The sequence below is a fragment of the Spermophilus citellus genome, assembly GCF_964194105.1.
Source record: "Spermophilus citellus genome assembly, chromosome: 19".
Classification (NCBI taxonomy): domain Eukaryota; kingdom Metazoa; phylum Chordata; class Mammalia; order Rodentia; family Sciuridae; genus Spermophilus; species Spermophilus citellus.
In genome coordinates, this window is record NC_138201.1 from 16729801 (window position 1) to 16751762 (window position 21962).

At 53.2% G+C, this 21962-nt stretch overlaps 1 protein-coding gene across 4 annotated transcripts in view; it reads right to left on the reverse strand.

The window, feature by feature from the left end:
* Positions 1 to 21962, reverse strand: part of VGLL4 (vestigial like family member 4) — a 135589-nt gene that overhangs the window by 4503 nt on the left and 109124 nt on the right. For all 4 annotated transcript variants that reach the window (XM_081276208.1, XM_081276210.1, XM_081276211.1 and 1 more), the window contains one exon: positions 467 to 686. In XM_081276208.1, the coding sequence (XP_081132334.1) occupies positions 467 to 686 (220 nt within the window). The remainder of the gene's footprint in view (positions 1 to 466; positions 687 to 21962) is intronic.

The following is a 21962-nucleotide window of genomic DNA, read 5'->3' on the forward strand; positions in this document are numbered from 1 at the left end:
CCCGATGTAGATGGGCACCTCCTCAGGGGACTGACTTGACTTGCAAGCCCCCAGAGCGTAGCACAGAGAGGTGAGAATGCCACACACCGTGTCCCCTCAGGGCTCTGCACCTTGTCCTCCCCGGACTCATCTGCGCTACTATCACCCCCTTCTATCACGTGCTGCCCCACGAGCCTTTTGTGCCAGCCATGGGCTTCTGAGCAGCATGCACTAATAACCAGTGGCCACCGGCTTCGCAGAAGAACTAAGGCACTGAGGGCCGAGGAAGATCAAGACATGCCTCAGCCAGACCAGCCTCCACTGTCCAGAGACGGAAACTCAAGGACATCAGCATCTCTCCAGGGCCTATGCATCCTAAGAGGAGGCCAAGCTGAAGGACAGAGGGTGACACGGCGAAGATGCTGCCTCCCCGCGGGCCCTCTGTTTGGGGCTTTGGCCGACACGCCCAGGACCCAGGCACACCTACCTGCTGCCGCTCCACGGGGGTCAGGGTAGGCGAGAGGCCAGCCGGCCTGGTGGCGTCCACGCTATTCTTGGTCAGGGCAAGGGGCTGCTCCATGCTGAGGCTGGGGATGGATGTGTAGAGGTGGCTGCCATGCAGGCTCACGGCAGGGGCCACAGCGCGCTCGATGGGGCTGCGGCTCCGCTCCCGGGGGTCTTTTCTGCAGTCTCCATTGGTCGTCTTCCTGAAAAAGAAGAGCGAGCACTCAGATGGGGTGGCCTGGCCTTTTCCAAATGGCAAAGGGACGTTGAAGGTGAGCCACATACGTCCCATGAACTTTTTTTTTTTTTTTTTTTTTCCTGAGAGCTGGTGACAGACCTGGCAGGTGAGCTGGCGACCTGGGCTGCATCCCAAGCCCCCAGGCACTAGCGGGGCTGAGCCACAAGCCCCCCACTCCCCTGCCCATCTGCACAGTGAATTCCACATGCTCAGAGGTGGACAGCTGGTCTGTGGGTCTCCAAGGACCTGCCATTTAGGCAGGATGACAGAGATCCAAAGTGACCCAGTGCTCGCTCTGGGTCCTGGACCTCCCCAGGCATCAGCTCATGCCATCTTCCCAGCAGCCCTAGTCAGGAGGTGCCACAGCCACCCGCTCCTGACAGAAACCAGAAGAGTTCAGTGACTGGCCCAGATCACTGGCTAGGAATTGGCGGCATCTGCATTCGCTCAGCCCAGCATGGAGAGTGGAAGCCTCAGCAGGAGCCATCGGCTTAGGCAAGTGCAGTGCTCACCTTGGCCTCGAGCACGTGTAGCACTTTGAATGCTCCATGGGCCTCGGCAGGGGTTGTCTACCAGGGGTGACAGCCCCTGTCCTTCCATCTCACCCCTGGTAGCCCCTGCATCTTCTGCCACCACAGAGGCTCTTGGGTTTTTTTCTCCTATAACAAGCAAGTCTTAAAAATATGGAAGATGATTTCTGAGACTTCTTTAAGATACAGACTATTCTAGGAGTCTCATCCTTTGGCCTCCAGAGGACCTGGATCTAGGAGAGGCTTGTGCCGGCAGAGCCCGAGGAGACAGTGGTGACCACCTCCAGGACTGGCTGGGCGTGATGCGGTGAACTTGGGGACTCTGTACACAGGAGAAGGTCTTTTCTAAATAACAGATTAACCTACAGTTCTAAGAAGCAATCCCATGGACCCTGTGCCCCTCTCCCTCCAAGGGTGACCTTATGACCTACACTATCTGACAACCCACTTTATTCAGATTTTCTGTCTTACCTGTCATTTGGGGGGAGGGGTGGGGTGCGCTCCCAAGGATTGAACTCGACCACTGAGCCCCATCCCCATTTTGTATTCTATTTAGAGACAGGGCTGAATTGCTGAGGGCCTCACTAAATTACTGAGGCTGGCTTTGAACTCAAAATACTCCTGTCTCAGCCTCCCAAGCCACTGGGATTACAGGAGTGTGCCACCACGCCCGGCACTCATTCTATCAAGCGAGTCGGACTGCATCAAGCCCTACCCTAGGGCTCGGAGCAGCTCCATTTCCCATCCTTACTCGGCTCTGCCTGCAGACTTTGTTCTCTGTAGTCACAACCACGCACCTGCCCTGGCTCCAGGAAGATGCGGCCACTTTGGGCTTTTGTGTCACCTTTTCCTTCCTCTCCATACCCCCTGCATCACCAACATGGCAGCAGAGTCCCTGAACCCCATGGTGCCTTCAAGAAAGAAGCCCCCCAGCTACCACCACCAGCCCTTCCTTGTGTTGGTCCCTCTACTGCCTGCATGACACACACACCATGACCTTTTGTGAGGAAGTGAGACTTTGTACAAATGACCTGGCAAGAAATGGAAGGTAGGGCGTCCACAGCACCCAGATGGATCATGCATCTCGGTCAGGAAGCCTGTGGAGGGGTGCAGGAGCATGAGCACCGATGCGGCCTCAAGGACCCCAGAGCAAGCCTTGGCTTGGCGCATCTGACCCCAGCACACTCACCCAGGGGGCCAGTTTAGATAATATGTCCCCCATGTGTCCTGGCAATTTTCAAAGAACTCCAACACTCCCCCTCACACCAAAACACAACAACCAACTCCACAGTGAGAGCAGCCCTCCCATGTAACTTCACCCTCCCATGATGACTGAGTGGACGCTGCTCGTTCAACTCCTTCCTATTTTGTGGCAGTTACAGAAAGTAAAGCCCAGCCCTGCCTTCTAGGAGCTTCCTCTCCAGAAGGGACAGAAAGCCCCAGCGGGGCTGCAGCTCAGAATGGACCCCTCTGACAGTGGAGGAGGGCTGAGGAAGCCCAAGGATGAAGACTGGCCTCCAGGGACAAGGTCAGACAGCATCTCCACATCCTCCCAAGTCGAGGTCACCAGTCCACCGGGCATCCTCCATCCCTCTCACAGCCAGAGGCATTAATACCTGCAAAGCTCAGCCCCAGGCATCCAACCCTGAGGGTGAAAACCACATCACCAAGGAAAGGGACGCCGACAGCAGGCAAAGCATTGCCCAAGGTCACCCAGCTAACAGGACAGAGGTGAGGCTGGGACGATGGCACCTGCGCTCCAGTGCCCAAGGTTGGGGGAGAAGAGGCCCACTCACCTGCCAGCAAAAACGGTCCTCTAGGGTACCACGGATCCCACACGGGGGAGCACAAAAAGAAAAGGTCCAAGGACTTGGCAGATAATTTTAGTAAAATTATACATTACTCACATTTCCAGCTCATTTCCCTGGTTCCGGAGCTTAAAGACAGACATTGTTTTCCACATCCCCCTCCCCCTCTGTGAATCATACCCAGACCCCGCCAAGTCCCAGAGTCATGTGCTCTCTGGACGGGACAGGATGGCAGCCCCAAACCACACGCATCCTGCCCAAGAGATGCAAGTCGCCTCTGTTCTCTAGGGTTAAAGACCAAGATGGACAACGAAACCCTGCCCCGACCCTGGAGGCCTTGAGGCCACCGAGGCTTAGGGTGCCCTGGCCACCACCCTGGGAGGGCATCTCCTGACCAACTGTTTTAGGAGAGGGCAGTTTTCATACTTGCGTCCTAGACGGTTGTAGGAGTATGGACTGCCCACTCCCCTACCCTCTTGGAGCTCAGAAACCAAACTGCCCACAGCATCTGGGGAAAAGCAATCTAGATGCCAAGTGAAACGGTCAGAAAGCCCCCAGCGGGAAGTGTGCTGCCGGAGCACAAACCCTCAGGATGGAGGCCTCCGCTGAGTCCCACTGAGGACGATGGCTAGAACCTGGGTCTAAATTCTTATGGCCAAGAAGAGGATATGGGCAGAAGACATTTTTATTCATGCTTTTGAAGAAATATTCTGGGGATCTTCTGTGCCATCCTGTCCAGGCTCCCCACAACACATATCTTCCTAGAGGTGACAGAGGGGTCCTTCCCGACACCAGGGGTCGACCACCACACGGTGGGTGTGGACAGAGAAAGTAGGGAGCCTTGGGCATCGGGTCGGGCCCAGCCAGAGCCCTCTCCTCCTCTCCCTCACTACCTGTATCTGTCCTCTGGTAGCCTCAAGGACACAGTTCAACACTGATAGTTCTTTTTCGTGGGTGCTGGGGGTGAACCCGAGTCTGGCGAGTGTGAGGCAAGCTCCCCACCAGGATCCCTGCCCCGGAGGGCAAAAAAGCAAAGGCTTCCTTAACCTTATAAAGTTTCCTCAGCAAATGAAAGGTCAAGTGCGCGCAGGGATGTTTATACAGTTAACATTTGTTTTAAGTTTCTAGAAGTGGGGTACTGGGGGCTGAATCCAGAGTGCTCTGAGCCACATCCCCAGTCCTTTTGGATTTTTGTGTCAGGGTCTGGCTAAGTTGCTGAGCTGGCCTTGAACTTGAGGACCTTGGCCTCACCCCTTAAGCTACTGCTGCATCTGGCTGAGAAGCCTTTTCTCTGGGAGTTTAAGGAACATTTAAGTCCTGGGCACAGACAGTGCGAAATGTTTCTTGCTCTCCCAAAAGTTGCCAGCTTGTCCAAGTCCCCCAAAGAGGAAGGATGCCTTGGGCCACCCCTTCTCTCCTGAATAAGGAAGTCACAGCCTTCCAGCCAGGCGCAGAGGCCCCTGGGAGTGTCCCCATGACATCCTGGACAGGTTTTGTCACTGCTCTGCACTGATTTTAGATGGGCAGGGGCTGGGTCAGGAAGATGTTTGCACAGGGGTGGTGAAAAATGGGGCAGACACCCTCCTGGGGAGGGGCAAGAGGTGCATCACCGGCAGGAAAAAGCTGGGCATTCAGACTGTCCCCTAAACGCCTTGTTAACCCCGAGGCTGCCTGCTTCCATCCTGTTGTCCTCTGCAGGGACACAGCCAGGGATATGGCCCATCCACAGCTTTGCATCCCCTAATAATCCAGAAGGAAACCATGCTCCTCCGTCCATTTAAAGTCAAGGGAGCCAAACCCCAGAGCGAGTGCCACCCAAGCTGGTGAGAGTGTCCCCACCTCCTGATTTCCCCATCAACTCCAAACAGATCAGCATCTCTTTTTGCTTGCTCAGATTTCATACATCAACCCTGGAGTGTCACCGGCACATGCCTCATCCACTCTACTGCAGCCCCGGCGAAAAGCATATCCCACCGGAACTCTGCCTTTAGAGAGCCCAGTGCTGGAGTTAGAGCTTCCCTGTCGAGTACATTATTGATGCAGATGGACAGCTGTCGTCTACCCAGTGCTGCATGCCCACTCACGAGCTCAAGACCCATCACCTTCCCCCATAACACTGCAAAGTGAGGCTCATTCCCATTTTATAGATAAGTAAATTGAGCTTCAGAAGTTAAGCCACTTGTCAAAGGTAACCTGAAACAGTGCAGGGATTCTGATTTGTATCTGGCTCCAAAAATTTTACCTTTCCAGAGAGACCGAGATCTTAGAAGAATGTAGAATGGTTAGTAACTTTGAATTTCCTGTAATTTCTGCTATAAGTTCAGTTCAGTCTTCCCTCAAAGTTACTGACTTCCTAACTTTAAGTATCTATTAGTGTGAACTTATTTAGAAATAGGGTCTTTAAGATGATGAAAACAGGGCTGGGGGTGTAGCTCAGTGGCAGAGCGCTTGCCTAGCATGCGGGAGGCACTGGGTTCCATCCCCAGCACCACATAAAAATAAGCAAATAATATAAAGGCATTCTGTCCATCTACAACTGTAAAAGATGATCAAGTAAGAGGAGGACACTAGGGACCTAATCCAATACAACTAGTGTCCTATTACTGAGAGGTGGGGATCTGGATAAGGTCTGGTGCCCCAGGTCACCAGAAGAGCCCAGGAACCAACCCTGCAGACACCTAGGTTTCGGGCACACAGCCATGTTTCCGTCAACAATGATTCCCGTGTGTGACGGTGGTCCCGGAGGGTCATAATGGAAGATCCCTTTGCTCGGGGACGTGCTGATGTCAGTCAGCGCACGGCACCAGCTCTTGATACACGCTGTGCGGAACACTTGACCATCGTTGATGACTATGGCTGGTTTATGGACTTATTAAACCATACTTTTTAATCATTGGTCAGAATACTCCAAAAAACAGGATAGCTAACAGCAGGCCTGTCGTCCCAGCTACTTGGGAGGTAGGAGGGTGGCTCGCACCCAGGATGCGGGGCCAGCCCAGGCAATACAGTATTAAAGAAATAATTTTTAAAAAGCAAAAAAAAAAAATTTAACAGAAAATATTCTTACCCAGCTGTAATGTATTCGTTCTAACCTAAATTTTAAAAATTTTATGGAAGTTTAATTGTGAGCTTACTATGACACTTAAAGAAAAAAGTGAATCAACTTCACATCACCACTGCCTCCCAAGAGCAGCTCCCAGGCCTGCAAGCTCCGTTGCAGGGGGGCGGGTGCACTGTCCTGATCTCACACCACACTTTATGTCCCTTTTCTATGTTTAGATACATGGATGCCACTGTGCCACTGCTGCCTAGGTGTTCAGTGCTGTCCCTGACTAGGAGCAGCAGCCCATGCCATGTAGCTGCATCTTGGGCTCCTGTGTCCTGGTGGCCCTAGCAAACTCAGTTTCCAGGCCTCCCCCTTCATCTTTGGACATTTTCTACACTCAGGTTTCTTCTTGCTTTATCTGTAGTTAAATCTCAAGTTTGTTTGTTTTTTAAGCTTTCTTAGGACCTTTGAAAAACAGGTCCCAATGGTCCTCTGGCCCTCAGGTCATGCGCACTTGTCATTCTGAGCTACATTTCACAAATACCAAGAAATGACTACAGACCTGAACCTGCCTGAGAGGCACTGCCTCAGGGGTGGATCAGGAAGATAGGAAGAGAAGCTGGGCAGGTTTCCACCCAAAGCCTTTTTTTTTTTTTTTTTTTAAACAAAAGCTTAGCAAATGCTCTGCACTAATACTAGAATGAAGGAAGCCACCACCATCTTTTCATTTCCCTGCGTGGATGGCAGACATCCCTGAGGCCAGGGCCGGGGTGCATCAGCACCCATGCCAGTCCTGCAAGGTGTCATCACTTGGTGCCAAGGGAAGGAGAGTCAAGAAATGGAGGATCTGCCTGGGGTCACACAATAGGCAGAACAGGGTCTCAGGTCAGGGCTGCCATCCACCCTCTGCCACCTCTACCTGCAGGGTTCTCAGGACAGCTCCCTGCCAAGGCGCCAGAGAAAGGCAGCACCACCGGAGAGCCCGTGCCCTTGTTGACTTGGCTCTGACCAGTGGTGTCCAAGTCCACAGGCTCTCAAGGGGGGCAGTCACTGGACAAGCATGACCGCCAACCCCCTGCCACTCAGCAGTCACATGGATTCTCTGTGATGCCATCTCATGGTGCCTGTGCAGAGATCCAAAGGCTAAGTGGCTCCTCATCCCTTGAGCACCACACTCTGCAGCCCTGTGTGAGGGATCGGGGACTCTCAGGACACCTGGCTAATGGAGCCACCATGCCAGGAAGCTCAAGTGGAAGCCTAAAGAGATAAAACAACTTAAAAATGACTTTAGCTAGAAACCTCTGTGAACACTTCGGTGATAGAATCTTTATCGTGAACATCATTTTCAGGGAGGCGGCAGGCAGCTTCCAGGACAGGCTTGACGGCTGCGCTCCTCTGGGTCTCAGGTGAGGCCAACCCCTGACAGTCTCCCACCTGAATGCCAGTATCGAGCGATCTGATTTGCTTGGGGAAACTGACGGGCTTTCTAGGCCCTCCACCTTGGGAGCCGCAGCAGGGCCCAGCTCCTACAGACCGCCCAGGCTGCGAGCCCCAGGGCTGGAGGCTCCACTCTTCCTAATCAGGTACCAGTTTTCTTTGACCAGAACTGCCTGCCCGGGACGAGACTGGGGATCTACAGTTTGATAACAGGGCAGCCCTGAGCCCATGACTGGTAACGAGTCTTGCCCACCCTCAAAAGCAGAGGGTTGCCACCCGTGGGCCACAGAGAGACACCATCCAAACAGCGCGGGATCCACGCACAGGCCAGGCCTTGTTTACAGACTCCACAGATCACATGCACCACATGGGGACAAGATTTTCCAAATGAACATGCTGCTGAGACTAAGAAAATATAAAATCCCTTCTGCTACTAAATTTGTAGTAGTTTTTGTCGTGTATTCTCTCAATGAATTTTTTTTTTTCCTAATACAACCGCCATCATGTTTTGGTCATTGTGCAAGGTCCTTGCTCCACAAGGGGATGGGAAACATCATGTCTCTCCTTCTGGAACTAAGCTGCAATTTGTGATGAAGTTGATGGAAACCTCGGACGGTCACCTGTCTGCACAGCTGCAGAGGCGTCAACGTGGTGTTGTTTTGCTTTGCTGCCCCTTAGGGATGACTTGGGCGGCTGGGGCGAGGACTAGAGAAGGGGAACATGACCACTCAGACCGTCTGCGCTGGCCTCCCGGGGTCTACCCTGCCCACACCCTCGACCTGCCTCTAGGCTTCCTAGCAGACCCCACCTTCCTCATGCTGGAAGTGGGACCCACTGCTTCAGACACCCACCTCAGCGAGGTACAGGGCTGAGGCCACCCACGCCTGGGAGCAAGGATACCTTCCCTCAGAAGCAACAGGAAAAGCAACTCCACACAAGGAGCTACTCGCAGTTCCCATCCGTCGGTCTAGAACGGTGCCTGGCACCCAGTTGTATGAATCAACCAAAAAGCATTAAGATTCCTAGGGACCAAGAAATCTGAGAAAGACCAAGCTCCTGAAGCCAGTCAGCCAGAGCAGCATGGGCTCCAGGTCCCGGGAACCCGAGGACACCTGGTGAGCCAAACCCAGAACCCCATCACTGCCACGCCCTCCTCCCTGATGGTACCCGCTAGCTGCCGTAACTCCCTTAGGCCCTCCCGAAGGCACACTCTTGAGTTTTTACACCACATACTGCAGCCAACTCCTGGAAAATAGTATAAAACTGAAGAAATTGGATGCATCATGGCACAATGGTTGTGGACAGAAACAGGGACACAGAACAACAGCCATCCTGGAGGAGGGCCACACAGCTTCTCAGGCACTGCCAGGAACGGCCACTTATGTCCTTCCTTGGCAATTCACCCCACTACCCACAGCATCCATGCCACTGCTTCATGTGGATGACACCCGCCTTGCAACGCTACTCTGTGTCCCAGCTGTGCCCTTCGGAAAGTCAGTGAATTCCATTCTTTCAGCTACCAGAAAACCTCTTCTACCCATCAGCCTTTCCACACTCGAATTCCCTGCCCCCAAACAAGAATTGTGGACCCCTGTCCACCCACTCTGCAGTGGCGCGTCCACCTTTGAGGGTGGTACCTGGAGCCAGACCCCACACCTACTGTGGGAACAGAGCCCACAGGATCAGATCGATTCCTTCAACCAGGGCAGCAAATCTCAGAACCAGAATCAGGCTCCATTGTCCAACTCAGGCCGACAACGCTTCAGCATCAGGACCCTCCAAGGTCAGTAGACCTGAGGACTGTGCTTCTGCAATCATGTGACACTGAAGTCTATGGTCACTTCAAGTCCTCCTAGTCCCCACCCCTTTAGTTTAGCTTCATTTGTGACTCTGTCTAGGCTGTGGGCAGGATCCCCCGAGCCCCCACACGTCTGCATCACATGTGCATGTAGCCAGGGACGAGCTGGCGCCCCTTCCTGTGTCGTCTGGTTTGTGCCCCCACCACCACCCCCACGCCCCCAAGTCCAGGACCAAGGGAGGCAGTGACCATCTCCAAATTATTCTGTGGACTTTTTCCTCTGATACAGTATTTATTTAGCACTAAAGAAAAAATAGAAATCTGGGTTTTCTTTTAAAGTCACCCTCCTACCCTGGCCAACTTCAGAAACTGCAAGTCAACCACTAATGTACTGTACAGTTGTGCTAGATTTAAGTATTGAGTTTATAAAGTATTAAGCATACATCTAATAAAAAATCTGCAGGCATCACCATAGATCCTGGGGACTGAGCCCAGGAGCACTCTCTTTACCTCTGAGCTCCATCCCTAGTCATTTTTATTTTTTATTTTGAGACGGAGCCTTGTGAAGCTGCTGAGGTTGGCCTGGAACTCGCGCTTCTCCTGCCTCAGTGTTTTGGCCACTGGGCCCTGAAGAAGAGAGCTGAGCTTTTTGTGTTTAAGCTACTTGACTCTCCTCCACTAGATCCCTCCTCCCAGCTGAGCTCGGAAAATAAGGGATTAACACGTGACAGATTTTAACATCCATTCCAGGGAACGGAAGTAGACCATTAGTCCTTGGTTCTGAATATTTGATTCTGTACTGTGGTAGGGTAGGCATAATACTCACCATTCTAGTGTGCTGTTCAGTGTCGTACAAACCACGAGTATAACATCCATCTCCAGATCTTTTTCATCTTCCCAGAGTGAAACTCTGCCCTCTGTCCCCATTGAACGTTAAGTCCCCACTCCTCCTTCCCTAGCCCCTGGCTACCATTTCTGTCTCTTGGAATTTTACTTCTCTAGGGACCTTTTTTTGAAGGGCTGGAGATCAAGACCAGGGTCTTGCCCATGCCAGGCCAATGCTCCACCACTGAGGTCTACTGCACCCCTCTCCCCCTACCCTGGAGCTGGCAACCAAAGCCAGGGGGTCATGCATGCTGGGCCACTACTCTATCACAGAGCCCTGTCCCCAGCTCAGCATTTGTCTTTTCATGACTATTCCACAGTCCACACATCCTCAAGGTTCATCTAGATAGTAGCAGGTGTCAGTTTCCTTTCTTTTTGAAGCTGATTGACATTTTATAGTGTGGACAGCCCCACCTTGTTCAAGCAGTCAGTGAAAGGCTCTTGGGCTATTTCTCTCGGCCACCATAATGCTGCTGTGAGCAGAGGGGTACAGATAGAGTCCCTGCGTCGCTGGGTCACGTGGTAACTCCATGTTTAGCATTCCGCCCTCAGCAGCTCTGACAAGCCACTAGCAGAACAGGAGGCTGGAACAACCTGGTGTCTTTCTTCATGCTTGCCCTCGGTACCAGAGAATACTACAAGGTTCCCCAAAGCATGGGTCCCCACGAGAGCAGAAGTCATGACCTTTGTAAACAACCCCAGACGACCCCCCGAGCAGTGCTCACGAGTAATGTACTCATTTGACATAAGAATGGAGGGGACAAGAACATCCTCCACGAGGCTCACCAAAGTCAGCCAACCTGGCTCGCCCGGGGCTTTGCCATCGATGGTGCTGTGACCAACAGCCAGCCATTGGGACATTCACAAGCCACATATTTGCGGTTCTTGATTCTCACTATGAGCCTTTAAAAATGACTTCAAGTCGTCCGTCGGCGGGTGGCTGATGATCACAACAGTAATGGCTGCCACTTGTACAACATCAGCGGGTGCACCTGGACCCTGGCTTTCCAGCCCCAGCCCTCGACCTCCACCCTGAGCTTGCCTCCTTTCAGAACAAGGGCGGGGAGAGGCTACTGGAAGCCATTTCACCGAGGGCCCTGGCCTCCACTCAGGGAGGAGGCCCATGGGTGGGGGTCAAATGGCCAAGGCCAGAACCTCCAGACTCCAAGTGCAGACAAGTGATTGGATTTCCCTTGTCATTTTCTCTAAGAATAAATGTTAGCCCTGGAACACAGCCCTCCTGGGGGCGCTCCTGGCAGCCGGACGAGTAGGAAGGAAAAGCCCCCTTCTGCGGCATCGCAGGCAGCCACTCCAACTGCGCTCCCCTTGTCTGGGGCTGTCATGTGACAGGCGGGCAGCCACTCCTCAGCTGCACCTGAAACTTGGCGACTTCCACCCACTAAGGAAACAGCCCGCGGGGGGGGGGTGGGGGGGGTGGGGGGGGTGATCAGGACGGGGCTGGCCGGGGGGCAGAGGAGGACAGAGGAAGACCACGCTGTCCCTCCCAGCACGGGCGGCTCTGCTCCCAGCACTTGCTGCCTCCCATTTTAAAATTAATTACAGCTGAAAGTACAGGGTTGCCATCTGGTTTGGAAAAGCAAGGAAAGGGGAATAAAATGAAAGGGCTTGGGTACTAACCTCACTTTAATCATTGCCAAAGAGCATGAAGACAGCCCCTTCCTCCCACAGAGGCCGCGGGCCTCACAGACTTGGCAGGCAGGCCCCGTGCAGAGGCGCCGCCAGAATAAGAGTCCCCGAGCAGGGTGCGAGCCCAGAGCCGCCCCCCACGCATCGCAAGGGAGGTGTCCTGGGGCCCCGGGACAGGGTGGCAGCTCTCGGGAGGGGCTATCTACCACCCAGAGCATCCTGCCAAAACGTGACACGCATCATTACAGTTTCATATTGTGAGAAAACAGACCTGCTGTCAGGAGAGAGCAAGGGATTTCCTCTTTCTTTGTCTCTCCCTTTTCCATAACATGAGGCTTTTATAAAACTCTAAAAGGAGGGGAAACAAAACACAGGAGAGGAAGTGGCCGCAGAAGTGAGCCAGCCCAGGGAAAGAGGTGCAGGCGACGCTGGGGCACCTCTGCAGCTGGCCCAGGGCAGGAATGTCAACCGCCCCCCTCCCCATGGGTCCTCTGTGCAGCCCCAGCCAGTCCTGGTGGTGGATGGGAGGAAGCAGCTTCCCTCTGCTGTCTGCCCGCAGCAGGACACTGGGTGACAGGCTCTTCTGTTGAGACAGTGAGAAACGCTGACTGACTTCGGGCATCTAAAGATGAAGCTGCCCATGCCATCCTAGCATCGTCTGGATGGGGTACAGGTGGGTGCAAAGACTGCCCAGGCTACAGACCCCTGAAGCACAGGCCCCTGGAGAGGGCGGAGCACCAGGTAGACCCACTCTCTGGGTCCCCCGAGACCCAGGTGAGTTCTGCAAACTACAGGTGTAGCTGAGCTGCTGCTTTCAGACAGGAACCCTGACTGAGGTCCTGCGGCGCATACTGGAATCAACCCTGATCCAGCAGATTCGGGCTTTTATAAACCAGGAGACAGGATAAAAGCAGATTCTAGAACAAAGCACTTCTTCTGGGGGAAGCACACTGTCACCCACAGGGCGGCGAGACCATGGTCTTCCCAGCCCTGCTCCCACAGGCTGCTGCCCACAGTGCCCAGCTCTCAGGAGCGCACCTTTCTAGCAAGGGCTACGCCTGTCAAGCTATAGGAAACGTCTGGTAAAATGGTTGAATAAAAACAGCTTCCTAACAGAACCCGGCAAGAGACCAACGATAGATACTCAAAGCTCCCTGCGAAATGGCCTTGAGGGGAAAGGGAGAGAAAAGAGCCACCCAGGACATGATCCCTGCCATCCACCCCAGTTCCACCCTGTTCTCCCATCACCAGGGCGAAGGCCTCTCAGGCCCACTGAAGCCCCTCCTCTACCCAGGGCGACCTCACGTGCTGCACACCTCCTCGCACACCTCCTCTGTGCCTTGAACATGGCAGGCATTCAGGAAGAGTCTGGATAAACCAACGAAGTAATATACAATAATAAACTGCTTCACAGTGAACAAGTATCAAGCATCTATGATTATTGTACCCTGCCCACGTGTTACAAAGTATCACCCAACACATTCAACCCTTTATAGAACATTTTGGATGGCTTTTCTATTAGAAGATGATATAGTGATGCGACACATCCAGAAAACCAAAAGTGTGTATTTCAAAAACAGTAAAATTGGAAAGCAAATCACATTATTTTCCTAACACATCTGTCACAGAAATCCTTAATATGAACAGCTGTAACACACTGACAGAAGACAAAGGTTTAATCTGGATGGTGACAAAAAAAATAAATGCATACAGCCACTGAGGAGGTGAAAAGATCATCCACGTTCCCCAGGAAGACCAAACAACCTCCACTTCAAAAAAAAAAAAAAAAAAATGCCAGTTTCCCCCATGAAGCTTGCAAAACTTAAATGATAGCAGTCACCTCTGGGATGAGGCAGCCAGAGGCAGGTGCGCACAGTTGCTGGAGGGAATGTTAATCCTCAACCTTCCAGACTCCACGCTGGCAGGATGCACCAGCAGAAATAGAAACATGAATGCCCTGTGACCCAGAAATTCCACTTCCAGAAAAATGGGAAATATGAGCTCTGAGCAAGGATGGAGATGTTCAAAGAACTTCTACAAATGACAGCAAAACCCTGTCAAAAGCCCAAATCTCCCTACTTGTTAGCAAGTTCTTTTGGTTACAAAGCAACACAAGGCATGGGTAGTGAGCGTCAGAAGAAACGGGATTTGCTGAAGGATAACTGGGATATTTCTTGGAAATGAAGAAGAGACGGACAACCAATCCTAGGGATCTTGGGATGAGCACACAGGGTGCCACCTCCTCTCACAGCAAGGGGGAGACACTAGGACCCAGGTTCTCCACCCAGCCACCTCCTGGATCCTACAAGCTACCACCTGCAACCACAGCACCATCAAGGACCTCTTCCCAGCAAGTCCCAACTCCGGCCACCAGGCTGGTTCCACAGCAAATGTGCTGCTCAAGGGCTGGGGCTGGAGCTCAGCAGTAGAGCACCTGCCTCGCACGTGTGAGGCACTGGGTTCAAGCCTCAGCACCACGTAATAAAAATAAAGATACCGTGTCCATCTACAACTAAAAAAAAAAAAAATTTAAAAAAATGTGCTGCTCAACATTCGAGATTTCACCTAAAACACACGTACATACTTCTGGTCTTGAGTCAAGAGCTATATTTGAACTTCAAATAAATGATTAATCAGGAACTACTGGGCCATCTCCCAGGAAAGCAACCTATTAGGTTTGGTTTTCATTTCTCGTGTCTGGGAAGAAAAAGAACTTTTTTTTTTTTTTTTTATAAAGGTCAAAAGCTCAGACTTCACGGCTAGAAATAGATGGATCTTCGAGGCCATGATAAAATTTTAAGGAAGGTGATTAAGGTTATCTTGGAGCAGCGGGAACTGTTCACCTTATTCCATGCACCCTCAGCTAGCCTGGGTCCATGTGACCTCTCTATGTCAACCCTGTCCCCTCTTTCTGCTCTCCCCTGTCCCACCACCTTTTTCCATCACATATACAGGGGTCCTGACCCACAAGGTTCAACTTAATAATTCCAACCTGACCATGCTGGGGAAGCAATGTGCAATCAGTGCCACGCTCTTGAGTCGTGAACTTTGTTCTCCTCCTAAGCCAGGGGACCTGTGGTGCTGTCCTCTGGCTGTCCCGCAACCTCTACGGGAAATGGCCGACACTCAGCAGAGCTGCACTGCTGGGCCAGGATGTGCAGGAGTCGGGGACTTCTCAGGACACAGCCCGTCATCAGTAGAAGAGAACTAAAAACTGCCCAGCACCCATGGACCCGCAGGCCTCCTGCCCTCGATCTGGCTGGTGCCTGAACAGGACAGTTCACAAGGTGCTAACCCCCAGGGGCCATGTCTAGGCACACCACCACCAGCTGCCCTTACCACCCAAACCCACCAGCCCACTGCACCCCACAGTGGGGTAACCATTCTAGACAAAAGGTCACTGAGGGCAAAAGTAAATGCACTGAATCCCGAACTAGAAAGAACTAGCATGAGGTAGAATGAGAAAATGCAGGAGAAAAGCCTGAACAAACCGCCGGCTGGTGCCTTCAGTGTGCACCTTGTCCTGGCTCCCTCAAGAGGCTGAGGCAGGAGGATCTCTTGAGGCCAGGACACAGCAAGGACCTGTTTCAAAAAAATAAGATCTATAAAGGACATTATGGATATGAAGAGGTATTTCACCCTGAGTCACATCGCTGCTCCTGCAAGTATAAGAGGAGGAGGTCAGCGCAGCAGACTGGACCAACAGATGAACTGGAGAGGGATGTGCTAGCAGTCACTGTCCGCAGACCTTCCATATTTCTGTAGGTGTGAAGTGCTGCCCAAATAAAGTGTCTGTGTGGGGAGTGGCAAGGACAGCAGGGCGGATCACCACTGGATCCAACTCAACTTCAACTACAGGCCACATGGGACACACTCAGTCACTTTGCTGGAAACCCTGGAGGCTTCTGAGAGCTGCCTCAGGATGGGGGCGGGGGCTGAGCCATGGAGAGTGGCGCCACACCACCAAGCCACCACCAGCCACCACCAGCCACCACCAGCAATGAAAACGCTGTTCTGAGTCAGCCTCAGGCTGCAGGTCCAAGGGAGGCTGGGCCACGAGACTGGCTGACCAAGGTACACGAGGGTTGCTCATCACGAGGCCACCTCCAGAGCCTGCCTGATGACCAGGGACGGCAGCGACTTCCATCAGTTACTTTAAAACTGAACCCTGGCTCAGGAGGCTTCCCAGGACAGTCCAGGAGGCCGCCTACTGAGAAACAGGACTGGGGGGAGTTTGGACCAGATCACCAAAGGCCACAGAAGAACAGAGACTTGGGTTTTAATGTGTAGTCACAAGTCACAGCCACAGCCCCCGACACGCTCAGCGATACCCTCTCCAGGTGCTCAGGGGAGGCACCAGCAGCCGAGGTACCTCCGGCACCTCCTCCACTGGGCCCTCCCGCCATGATGCTCTGCCTCACCAGGGCCCAGAGCAAGGGAGGCGGCCATCTCTGGACTCAGACCCCTGAAACCATGAGCCCCAGTGCATTTTTCCTCCTCTAAACTGCTCCTCGGGTGTTCTGGTCACAGCAACGAAAAGGCTAGAGCCCTCTACGAGCACCTCCCCACTGGCCGGTTGTTGATGCAGCATTTTGGAGGTGCTTGAAACGGCGCCAGGCGGAGGGCCCCGGCTACAGCAGGGCCCAGCCCTGGCCCAGGGGAGCTGTGGGGAACGGGACGGGGGCGCAGGATTAGAGCAAAGCGCCACTGTTTTCTATGAAGACATGAAGAATTGCCATTTACCAAGAGGAGGGAGGAAGGGGGACAGTAGGAGGGGGAGGGGCAGGTCCCTCGGCTGGGCCTCCGCCCGAGGAGGTGTCTGCTCAGCATTCTCCTGCAGCTCCCTGGGAGCCATGGAAGGATTCCAAGCAGAGAACAACACTTCAGGAACTTTCTCCCAAAGCTGAAGTGCCAGAAAGGAGGGTGCTGCACAGGAATGGGTCCAAACTGTCACCCAGGCTGGTGCCTATGCAGAAAAGGATTAGCAGCCCAGTGACAGGGCGTGACAGTGGGTTAGCTATGGGGACGGGGCAGAGGGAGGAGGCCCCCAAGGAAAACAGGAGAGCTGTGCCGACCATGAAAACGAGGGACAGAGGCCCGGGGCAGGTAAAGAAGACACAGGAGGTCCTCAGGTCAACTCGGACAACCAGTACTGAACCTGAGGTACACAGACAACATCTACAAGGTGGACAGGTCTGTGGGTGTGACCGTCAGGACCTGGGTAAGACCTGGCAATCCTCAATGTACAGTGGTGATTCTAGCATGAGTTTGTAGGTGACGCCATCAGAAGGGTCTGTACAGCAAGAAGGACATGTCACACCCATGTAACATGGTTTCCATGTGGTTTGTCCCCACAAAAACTCATGTTGAAATCTGACTGTCTACATAGCTGGGTTGGGAGGGATTAAGGGTCCTCTCCAGAGACTGGGTTAGTTGTGACTGGGAACGGCTTTACTGTCATGACAGAAATCAGGTCCCCTTCGTCCCCTCTTCTCTTAGGCACACGTCCTCTCTCCCTTCTGCTTTTCCCCGTGTTGTGATGCAGCATGAAGCCCTTGCCAGAAGCAGCACCAATCTTGGACTTCCAGTCTCCAGAACCATGAGCTACATAAACTTTTGGTTATAAATTACCCACTCTCAGTAATTTTGTTACAGCAACAGAAAACAGACTAGGACAATGAATCTGTGAGAAGTGGCCACAGAACTAGAAGAGGAACCAAAGGAAGCAAAAATGGAGAGATTATCGGTTTTAGAGGTCTCAGTCCACAGATCGCCAACTCCATTCCTCAAGGCCCAGGTAAGAGGGCACCAAGGCAGAAGAATGTGGTGCAGAAAAGCTGCTTAGGACATGGCACCAGGAACCAGGAAGATCCGAGAGTCCCCTCACCAGGACAAAATACAAACCCCAAATGCATACCCCAAAGATCCCCCTCCTCCAGCCACTCCCTGCCTGCCTACAGTCACTTATTAACCCAATCATGTCACCTCTGGACTTTCTTGCAGTGTCTCACACGTGAGCTTCTAGGGGACACTTTCTATCTAAACCATAACAATTGCAAACGCAGGGAGAAGTTCCATCACCATTGTTGGTGTGGGTGACGGCACCGGTCCAGGGAATGGGGGGATATGGAAGAAGTAATCTACTCTCCAGAAACAGCCACAGAGAGGAGTCGGGATGGAAGGTAATCAGACTTGGGGACGAGGGAAGCAGGGTCTCGCATTTCCTCAATTTGTCTGGCCTCAGTGGATTTTACCAAAAGCCCCAGTATTAAAGGTGACACTCAACAGTCCCAAATCAAGAAATTATGCCACTGTTTCATTTTAATAGTCAAGCTTTAAGGCACCAGAGTTTTGTGAGTATGAAAATTTATGGTAAGAGAATTTTGAAACCAAATAGAAATGTGTGTGTGTCTGTGGCTCCATGGGATGTTCATAACAGGTCTCACGAAAAAGGGATGAAGGCTTGCATCCTCCGGGGCTCAGCTGCCAGAGCAGACACCACAGCCCGGCGGCCTAGGGAACAGCTGTTTGTTTTCTCATAGTCCCAGAAGCTGGGGTCTAAGCTCGGGGAGCCAGCATGGCCAGTGTCTGGAGAGGGCCACTGCCTGGCTTTCAGATGGCCCCTTCTCACCGTGTCCTCACACGGCAGGAAGACAGCGTGCATGTTCTCTGGCATCTCTTCCTCTAAGGGTGCTGCTCCCAGGACCTCATGGAACCCCATCACCACCCGAAGCCTTGTCTTCAGAGACATCATGCTGCGGCCAGGGCTTAACAGGCTGTTGCAAGGACACGACTCTGTCTGTTACACAGTCTGTGGCCAGTCACATTGGAGAAACCAGCTGAATGACATTTCTGCACATAGGACCTAGAAAACTCCACAGCCCACTCCTTGACGGGCCAATTTGGGGGAGCAACAAGGGTTCATTCTGAGACTTCTAGCGAGACCTGACCTGACAAGAGTGCGTGTGATCCTTCTACTTGACTTTGACCCAGTTTCTAGAGCTGGTTTTTCTCTTTTGGTGCTGGGGAAGGAACCCTGGGCCTCGTGCTCTGTCACAGAGCCACATCCCGTCCTCCCTGGTCCTCTGGGTTGATTTCTGGGTGGATCCCTTAGGTGCCTTTCTCAGGTCTCTTTACGGAAGGGCAGGCCGGAGGTCCTGTAAGGAGGGGCAGAGAAAGGCAGGGAGTCCAGTGCGTGTTGCCTCTGCTGGGGTGACTTAGATCCAGAATCTGGACCCTTGTTTGGCGTGGTTTCTGGCTACTGCCAGCCCCAGCACCTTACTGCCACATCGACTTCTCTAGTTGTGCTTTGGAGACAATCAGTGGAGAAATTTCAAAATGCACTGTGTGTGCGTGCGCGCCTGTGTGTGAACCCCAAAACACAGCAAAGCAGAAAGAGTCCAGAAAGAGTCCAGCTCTGCCACCTACCCTGGGTGCGACCCCAGCCAGGGAACAGGCCCAGAAGCCGCCCTCGCCGTGCTCCAGCCACACACAGCCCAGCACGCGATGGCTTTCCGAGGGAGGTCCTAGAAGGAGCCCTGGGCACCCACACCTGGGCAGATTCCCCAGCATCAGTCTCTGGTGAATTCTCAATCAAATCTTTTAAGTTCTCAGGAGACAGCAGTTTACACCCTTCAGGACAGAGGGGCTTTGTAGTGCAGTGAGAATATGTATGTCCATGACGTCACAGGCCAACGTGAAGATCAGTCCTCTGTGTGCTCGAGAGCTGCAGCCTGTGTCCCTAGGACAGTGGTGTCCTTGTGCAAACAGCACCGGGGGCTCAGGAAAGCCAACTGGGGCTGAGGGAGGAACAGCAAAACCCAGTGTTGCTCTGTCTCCTCAAATTCTGGGTGAACGCCTTGACCTAACCCTTCCATCTAAATATACTCCTTTTCCCAGGTCCAGTGTGTGCCATAGAGGGGACTTCACACCTGCTAACGGACATGTCCCCCCACACCAGGAACGCTCCTTCGCAGCCCTGTTTTTTCAAGGTTCTGACCCCACTTCTACAACCTTCATGACCCAGATCAGAGCCACGAACACTAAATGCTATGTCCTCACACAGCCCAGGACAGACAGCGGATGACGGCTTTTGTTCTGTCCCCGACCCCTGGCACCCCTGGCACTTCTTCCTTTGATGTGTTGTTTGGCCAGAAAAAGGGCAGGAGCAAGATGGTGATCTGCCCGAGCAGCTCGGGGCGAAGACTCTTAAGGCAGAGGCGAAGCTGCTGGGAAAGGCTGATGTCAGCTCCGGGCAGCTCCCGCCAGGATAAGGAGGGCTTTGTCTTCAGCTCAACTGTGAAAATGAGAAAATGCCTGCAGTCTGACAAACGAGAAACCCACACACACAGGTCAGGCCTGCGACCTTTACTTAAAGGTACCACACTCCGTAAGCACAGCGCTCCCAAGACTGGGACGCAAGAGGACGCAGCTAGCCGCAGCGGGATCAGCCAGGGACCTCAGAGGCCCCCGAGGGCCTTCCTGGGGTGGGGGGGGGGAGTGGGCACTGACTAAAGACCTCTGTCCCCCAACTCACTTTTGTAAGTAAACACACACACACGACTGACATGCACTGGGGGAGGGGCTGAAAGAAAGAAAGAAATCCTAATTTAAGAATATCTCAGTTTCTGAGTTATTTAAAGCAACTAAAAATAAGGCTGTGAAAAGTCCTCTTAAATTCACGGGACACTTTAGGGAATACCAATAAGACTGTGCACGGGGCCCAGAAGAACAGAGCGCCAGGCGAGCCCTTCCCAGGCCGGACGGTGCCAAGGAGGGTGTGGCTGAGGGGGGGACACTTAAGTTTCAAGGATTCTATTCAACAGTCCAGTTTATGAAACCTGGAGAAGGTGGCGGGGTGGTATGTCTTCATATGCTTAAAACAAACTTTTAATTAAAAGTTTCTTTTTGAACGTTTTAAGCTAAAGTTACTATGGACTTGTGCAACTAAAAATTGGGTCAGAAATTTTAAACAAGAATTTAAGAAGATTTAAAATGCCCTTCGCTGGGCAGACAGAAAACTCCTGTCTGAAGCTGGATGTGGCTCTGGGGCAGAGCGCTTGCCTGGCAGGGACGAGGCCCTGGGTTCCCTCCCCATCAGCACAAGACAGACAGTCTTTGTTTGTTCTTAGGGGGTTCTTACCTGTCCAAAGACACCATTTCCCTCTCTTTGGGGGACACTGGGCAGCGACTCCTCCTTCTCAGTCCCTAGGGGGAACCATCCCGGGGCAGGGAGGATTGGGAGGGCTCTGAATCGCCCGGGACCGCCAGGCCACCTTCCCCTCCACCACCCCACGCAGCCTCTCTCCGCCAGTGTCAGCCCTTGTGTCCTGGCAGCACTTAAACTGGTGACCATCTGAATCCACATGGCATTGAGGTCCTACATCAAATGACTCGGGGCAGCTGGTTGTGTGCGCTGTCAGGATCACCACCGCCCAGCTGCTGAGCACAGCGCACTCGCCCGGGTCACACGGCGGGGTGTGAAGCCTGACCTACTGTTGTCCACCAGCTGGCTGGAGGAGCACGTCACAGGGCCTCAGTGTCACCATCTGTACAGAGGGGACAATAATGCCACCCAAATCACAGGGCTGGGAGGACAGAATGAGGTCACGCCCCGGAAGCACGGGACGCCGCGGGCATACAGTGGGGACTCCAGGGCGCTGGCACGCAGGAGGGCCTGGGTTCCATCCCCAGCACCGCAAAACAAACCCTTCCCACAGGGCTCCCGCGGTCTCTGGATGCTGAGGCTCAAGACCCCTCAGCGAGCCCGGGGACGGGGTGTCCACCTTCTCTGAGGCTCGCATGGTGCAGCCACACGCCCGTCCGTGAAGGCCTACGACAGCTTCCCACGCGGATCCCAGCGGCTCACAGGGCCAACGTATTGAAATCACCTCAGCTTTTCAATCTCCTCTGGGCTCAGTTTAGTGACATGAGGAACAATTTCCTTCACCCTCTTGGAGCTTGGTGGTGCACACACAAATGCAGCCAAACTAAGGGACACAGAGAGGAGGAGAGGCAGGGGCCACCCGCGGGAGTATGGCAATGCCACCCGCACATGTGCACAAAGACCCCAAACTGCAGCCACCCAGAA